Source organism: Sinocyclocheilus anshuiensis, unplaced genomic scaffold (genome assembly GCF_001515605.1).
Source record: "Sinocyclocheilus anshuiensis isolate Anshui unplaced genomic scaffold, SAMN03320099.WGS_v1.1 scaffold1280, whole genome shotgun sequence".
Lineage (NCBI taxonomy): Eukaryota > Metazoa > Chordata > Actinopteri > Cypriniformes > Cyprinidae > Sinocyclocheilus > Sinocyclocheilus anshuiensis.
The window spans coordinates 104558-112103 of record NW_015546075.1 but is presented as its reverse complement, the minus strand read 5'-3'; the positions used below and the strand labels follow the sequence as shown (position 1 = coordinate 112103).

At 38.9% G+C, this 7546-nt stretch overlaps 1 protein-coding gene across 3 annotated transcripts in view; it reads left to right on the top strand.

Annotated features, from left to right (window-relative positions):
• Positions 1–7280, top strand: part of LOC107699869 (brain-specific angiogenesis inhibitor 1-associated protein 2-like protein 1) — a 67388-nt gene extending 60108 nt beyond the window's left edge. For 2 of the 3 annotated variants that reach the window (XM_016501280.1, XM_016501279.1), the window contains exons 13-14: positions 6120–6160; positions 6257–7280. In XM_016501280.1, coding sequence (XP_016356766.1) covers positions 6120–6160; positions 6257–6329 — 114 coding nt within the window. In that variant the 3' untranslated portion in view covers positions 6330–7280. Of the gene's footprint in view, positions 1–5847; positions 5966–6119; positions 6161–6256 lie in introns of all 3 variants that reach the window. The other variant, XR_001635506.1, reaches the window with a different exon arrangement.
• The last annotated feature ends 266 nt before the right edge of the window (positions 7281–7546 follow it).

Sequence of the window (7546 nt, the reverse complement as noted above, 5' to 3'; positions counted from 1 at the left end):
GGAAAATCTCTGATTCCGAGATAATTAAACTGGTCACTGACCGGAATCATAGTGGGTAAGGTCTGAATTGCTTGGGCCAAAGGCTCTAATGATAAATTAAAAAGCAAGGGTGACAGGGGACAACCTTGACGAGTACCCCTGCCAAAATAAAAGGAAGGGGAGATGTAAGAACCAGTGAGCACTCTAGCTGAGCATTCAGAATAAATAGTTTTGACTGCTTGTAGAAAAAACGAGCCAAACCCAAAATGCTCTAGGACAGACCACAAAAAGCTCCACTCAATTCTGTTGAATGCTTTCTCTGCATCCAAAGAAAGGATTGCAGAGGAAGCTATATATGAGTCTGCTTGTTGAATAATATGAAGAAGCCTATGTACATTCTGCAGATTTGCCCCCTTAGAAAACCTGATTGATCATAGTCAATCAAGTCTCCTATACATCGATCCAATCTTAAGGCCATCAGCTTTGAATCTGTGGATAGGAGGCTAATTGGCCTGCAACTAGAGCATTCGAGTGAATCCTTCGCTTTCTTCAGCAGCAAAGTTATTAAAGCTGTGGTTTGGTTCCTGTGTAAAGCCCCTTTTTCTAACGCAAAGTTAAGAGAATTAAGAATCAAGGGTGCTATTATGTCCCATAATGTCTTCAGTAACTCTGGGGGAATCCCATCTAGCCCAGGGGCTTTATTACTACTCATGCAATCCAAGGCCGATTTTAATTCCTTGATTGTCAAAGGGCTATCTAATATGTTGCGCTGAGAGTTGGGAAGATTGGGAAGATTTAAATGTTTAAGGAATAAATCAAAATTTGTTGGGTCACAGTTGGATTCTGAATGTTGGTAGTGTTGGTAGTAGTTTTCAAATACTCTATTTACATCCTTAGGTTGAATATATACTGAGCCCTCATGTCTAATAGCTGATATACTAGCCTTAGATTCACTAGCTTTCAACCTCAAAGCCAACAGCTTGGAAGAGCGTTCTCCATGAAAATAATGTGATTGTCTGGTACAATGTATGATGAATTCAGCTCTATGTAGATATATGGATTTTAATTCTGATTTAAGAACATTTATTGTTTTGGCTTTGGTTTCACAAAAAATATCTTTTAATTCCCTCTCTAGTAGATCAATTTGTTTTTCTAATTCAAATTTACGGCTCTCCCTATGCTTTTTATTAAAGGATGAAAAACTTACATATTTACGCCTAATAAAATATTTAGTGGTTTCCCATAATACTTGGGGGTCAGAGGCTGAATCTCTGTTAATCTGTAAAAAAATCTGTCAAAGAGCTGCATAAATCAGCCACAAATGTACAGTCCTGGAACAAGGAGGTATTAAATCTCCATCGGTTGCGTTTGGCGCCCAACGATGCGGGGGTTAAAGATGTAATTATCGGAGAATGATCAGATAAAAGAATTGGTAGAATATTCACTTTACTAATATAGGGAATAAGTGAAGGGGACATAAATAGATTATCAATCCTTGAATAACTCTTATGACGAGCTGAAAAGAATGTATAATCCCTAGCACCGTCATTTTGTAAACGCCAGACATCGCATATATTGGAATGTCGCAAAAATGAATTAAAACATCCAGAGATCATTGAATCAGACTTAGAGGCATGAGATCTATCTAACTGGGGATCCAACACAGCATTAAAATGAGACCACAAGACAGTCCTCTAAACTCACAACTAAACGTAATAATTCTTGAAAAAATGAGGAATCACCCTCAGTGGGTGCAAATACAGACATAAAAGCATATTTAGTATTATTTATGGAAACAACAAGTGATTCAGCCTTCTGTTTCATTACTGGATCTTATAATTAAAAAAACAATATTACGCTTAGACACTATCAGCACCCCTTTAGTTTTGTTGACAGCCGAAGAGGAAGAGATCACTTTAAAGTATTTATTTTGGAAGCGATGCATGTCTGCTGATTTCAAATGAGACTCTTGTATAAGGGCAATAGAGACCTTTTTGCATCGTAGGTAATCTAAGCATTTGGTTCGCTTAATAGGGCTATTTAACCCATTAACGTTCCATGATAAAATATTTATAGCCATATATTAAAAAGGAAAAGCACTCCACATCAACCAGAACTAATGCGGGAGGACCATAAAGTAATCCCCCGGAAAGATAACGGTGATCAGAACATATGCATATACAAAGGCATCTAGGCAAACAAATATATAGGCCAACACTAGACTGAATAACTTACGTGGGCAGTCCCGGGCATAGAACAAAAAAACAAGAACATTAACAAAATGGGCAGTAAGCAAAGAGTTAGAACACACTCTTCTACCTGCCCTCAAAGTCTTTGGATACGCGGCCAACCTAGCAGTCCGGCTTGTCCGTCAACATCTGACCCGGTCATTTTTCGGATGAAGAGACAATCAAATTTTCTTAGCAAGGTCCTTCATAGGAACTGCAGATTCATCCTCGTTCACCTCGGATTCTCGAAACGTAACCGCTACAGCTTTTTAGAGAAAACTGTGGCACGATCCAGATTGAGAGCGAACTTTTCAACCTCCGCCGGTGTCTCGAGAAGAGAAATCTTCCCTCGGTGAGTAACTTTCACTACCACGGGGTAGACCAAAAAGGATGATCCCCAGCTGAGTTAGCTTCTTCCTCGCCGATGCCATTTCTCTCCTCTTAGAAATTCTTCATATGGGAGCGCCGCTGCTTTTCTTCTCAGTACCCTCACGGCGTCGTGTGGGTACTGAGAAGAAAAGCAGCGGCGCTCCCATATGAAGAATTTCTCCAGCGGTTCAGGCTCCATTCAGGATTGCATTCCGGTCTGGATAACGCAGCATCTTGAAGATGAACGTACTGTCTCGAGAAGAGAAATCTTCCCTCGGTGAGTAACTTTCACTACCACGGGGTAGACCAAAAAGGATGATCCCCAGCTGAGTTAGCTTCTTCCTCGCCGATGCCATTTCTCTCCTCTTAGAAATTCTTCATATGGGAGCGCCGCTGCTTTTCTTCTGTCAGGCTCCATTCAGGATTGCATTCCGGTCTGGATAACGCAGCATCTTGAAGATGAACGTACGAGGGGTTGATTTCGAACGTTCACCGCTATAAATACGGTGGGCTCTTTCTATCTCCACTACTTTGCCAGCAAGAGAGGGAATCCATTTAGGAAGATGATTCTGTATAAATCCCAGAGGGTCATCTCCTTCTACCCCCTCTTTCAGCCCCACTAGACGGATATTGGACTGGCGGCTTTTGTCTTCGATTCTCGACAACTTTTCCTGAAGGGAGTCCACTGCTAGCTTGACCTCCACGGTGTCTTTTTTTGTGTGACGAAGAGCTGTTTGCATTTTTATCAAAATGATTTCTTATCAGACGAACATCCTTTTCCAGAACTCCAAGTCTATCCACAATCGGGGCGAATTCTTCTTTAAACAGTTCCCTGACGAAGCTAAAAACTCTTAGCTTCTCAAAACTCATTTTTTTAGATTAGCCTATCCTGAGTGATTTAGTTATGTTATTGGGTATTGCTTTTTCTTTGTATTATTGTTTATTGTGTTGTATTGTTTTTGTTTTTTTTCTGTTTTAATTATGTATTTTATTATTGTAAGGTGTCCTTGAGTGTCTTGAAAGGTGCCCATAAATAAAATGAATATTATTAATTATTATTATCTTTAACTCGTCGGCAACTATGGAAGTTCCCCCTCAGAATCATAATTATGGTCTTTAACTCGCTTTTTCTCCGGTTAAGCCAGTGTCAATTGACGTTTTGCCATCTTCATTTGTAGCTCCGTTAGAAAAACAGTCCAAAACTAATCAAATGTTGATAGTTTTCCTGAGAAAAAACTGATTAAGGATACCGAGTCAGGGAGCAATCGAACTACACCGCCAGTGCTAACGGTGGGTCACGTGATCTCGTTTACTGTGTTTTAAAACAAAAAAAATGTAGCCTTGGTGAGCATAAGAGACTTAAAAAAAATAAAAAATAAAAACTTTAAAAAAAAAAAGAGGGGGTGGGGCTTGAAAATATTTTTCTCTACAAAAGGGGGGCCTGACAGAAAAGGTTTGGGAACCACTGGCCTACTCAAACACGCAAACAGTGGAAAAACAATGGCACAATAAAAAAAGGCTTTTCAGGTCTATGTCCAATCCCTCACTTTTTCTAGTTATATAAGGTTAAAATATTTTGCCTGTAATGTTTTTTTTTCTCATATCGCAATATAATATCAATATCGTGATATGAATTTTAGCTCATATCGCCCACCCCTAGTATCTGGCTCCCTCTCCTGAATGACCTCAAGCCACATGTACTGCCTCAGGGCATAGCTAATTCACCTTGAATGTAATCATATGATGGTGGGCTGGTGACTCTGGTAAACACACGTGTACTGTTGTGGCAAGGTCTGATGACCAAAGTCTGTCTTTTGATGAGCATTTTAAGGGATAGTTTACCCAAAAATAGGAATTCTGTCATTTACTCAGTCACGTCATTCCAAACCTATATGCCTTTACTTTTTGCTGTGGAACACAAAAATCTTCATGCAACTTTCTGTAAGACAAGAACTCTTATTTAATTGTCTGCCATTCTATTCCTTAAACCATGCGATGACTTACAAAATGAGTCATGTGGAGTATTTTTTTGGAGGTTAGGGGGGAGTCACATGAAGTACTTTTATAGTGTGTGCTTTGTTTGTATGTGTGTTTTTTTTCATGAAAGGTCCACGAGCCGGGACTCGTGCGCTGCACATAAGGCTATTGGCACCGACGTGTGTTAGTTTTTTTAGAGCTTGAGAGCCTGCGGCCATAATTTGTTGTTCAGAAAAAAAATAGTCATATGGAGTACTTTTATGGTGTTTTTGTTTTGTGACTATAAACTGTAGTTAAAATTTGGAATGACGTGAGTGAGTAAATAATGACAGAATGTTCATTTTTGAATGGCCTACTCCTTTAATATGAAATAAGGCCTGCCTTGGTCAGATTTTAACTCTAGAATACTCCCAGTAAACCCTTCTCTCATACAGTATCTCACAGAAGTGAGTACACCCCTCCCATTTTTGTAAATATTTTATTATATCTTTTCATGTGACAACACTGAAGAAATGACACTTTGCTACAATGTAAAGTAGTGAGTGTACAGCTTGTATAACAGTGTAAATTTGCTGCCCCCTCAAAATAACTCAACACACAGCCATTAATGTCTAAACCGCTGGCCATAAAAGTGAGTACACCCCTAAGTGAAAATGTCATGTGACTGATTAGTGTTACAAGGTCTCAGGTGTGAATGGGGGAGCAGGTGTGTTAAATTTGGTGTTATCGCTCTCACTCTCTCATACTGGTCACTGGAAGTTCAACATGGCACCTCATGGCAAAGAACTCTCTGAGGATCTGAAAAAAAGAATTGTTGCTCTACATAAAGATGATGTAGGCTATAAGAAGATTGTCAAGACCCTGAAACTGATCTCTAACATCCACCAGCTCCGTGATGTCATCATGGAGGAGTGGAAGAGGACTCCAGTGGCAACCTGTGAAGCTCTGGTGAACTTCATGCCCAAGAGGGTTAAGGCAGTGCTGGAAAATAATGGTGGCCACACAAAATATTTACACTTTGGGCCCAATTTGAACATTTTCACTTAGGGGTGTACTCACTTTTGTGGCCAGCGGTTTAGACATTAATGGCTGTGTGTTGAGTTATTTTGAGGGGACAGCAAATTTACACTGTTATACAAGCTGTACACTCACTACTTTACATTGTAGCAAAGTGTCATTTCTTCAGTGTTGTCACATGAAAAGATATAAAATATTTACAAAAATGTGAGGGGTGTACTCATTTCTGTGAGATACTGTATATAAAGAAACATGCATGTTCCTTGACTGTTTACAGTTCATAGTCCCTTGAAGTGATTAGATTTTCAACACTCAGACAACGAAAGCAACCGTTTCAAGATTATCAAGATTCCTGACGCATATGATGAGGTCATAGGACACTGCGATTGTTCCAGGTACTTAGTCAGCTGGTGAAGTGACAGAATCATGTGTTGACATCCTAATCGAACCAGTCTGACGGGGAAAACCCACTCTGCACTTTAAGTTCTAAAGAATGGAAGCACAGTTTATGCTGATCACTTTTTATTCTTATTTTTGTGTTTGCAACAGGCGTCTTTGCCAAATGGTCACTCAGTGCCGCCATTCCTTGGGTGAGTATATTTTTACAGAATTAATTACCAGTATTACTACAGTGCACTAGCATTTAACCCATTCTCTGCAATCACAATGCCTGTTTCCCTCATCAGGGGTGGGAATCCATTTGCCACGGTCAAACTACGGCCCACCATGACAAATGACAGATCTGCACCAAACATATGATGAGACTGCATGCCGCCCCTGCCCTTATGTGAAGTTGTGTCTCAGAGGTTTTGCCTATATTGATGCATTGCAGATATGGCAGAGGAACCAAATGAAAGGGTTCTGTTACATCATCAATTTTAATCCTTAAAGTTTCTAAAAATGAAAACCAGCAGATTAAAATTTACAGGAGGCATTATTTATAAGAATTTTAGACTTTGATTAAATTATTATTTTAAATTGTAACTGGATTCATACACTTGAGTTTCCAAGAGAATGCACAGCACCAAACAGGCTCTTGAATAGCTATTTTCTGACCATATTGGTCCTCTGTGTCTGGGGCCTTGTAAAGGTAAACCAAAATCACAAATGTATATTTTAAGGTTTGAGTACTGCAGCCCCTATTTAGAAACATGTCGCATAACCAGATCATATTTCATTTCAAAATCCAGTGAAGTAGTGTGAGGTTTGCCAGTTGCCAAAGTGTTCTGGGTTAGTATGGATTAAATTTAGCCTTTTTTTTGTTATACAGTATCATAGTTTCATTGTTTTAAAACGCTGATGCATTCCTTATCCTTAACACCTTTTTCATGTTTAAAGGAGGACCATGTAAAGACACTTAGTTGAATTGTTTATTCCTCATGTTAAAGATGAGTGCAATGTGTGGTGATAACATTCTTACTAGCTGCACAGTTGAATGTTGGCTTTTTTGGCTTTAGCTGGACATCAGATCAAACTCATGAGCATTCTTCACTATGTAAGAGAAATCCTTGGGTCCTAGCTAGCTATTTTTTTTTTTTAATGAAGTCTTGTAAGGTTGTGTACATGTTATGCCTTTGCAAGCATGTTATCATGTAGGGGAAACGGTGTATTCTTTCATACTTTTTTCTTTTTGTGTTGTTTTATTGATTCATTGCCCCTTTTCTTTTCATACCACATTACTCCGAAATAAAGATATATGTCTATTTGAAATGTGTTGGATATTATTTTACCATTGTTCTGTTATATTTTCTCTGATAATACTATTCTCAGTAGTAGCTTAGTTGTCCTGTTCCTTGAAGAATAAAGGTGAATAATTATTCTGTCCTGATTATGAATTTTTAATTTTCTAACTATTTATCCCATACACTATAAAAATGCTGTATTGGCTAAACTGGTGCAGGCGAGTAAGAAATTTACTGCGTGTCAGTTGTAAAAATCTGAATCTGTCATTTCAGTCTGGGTTTGTATGAGGTGAG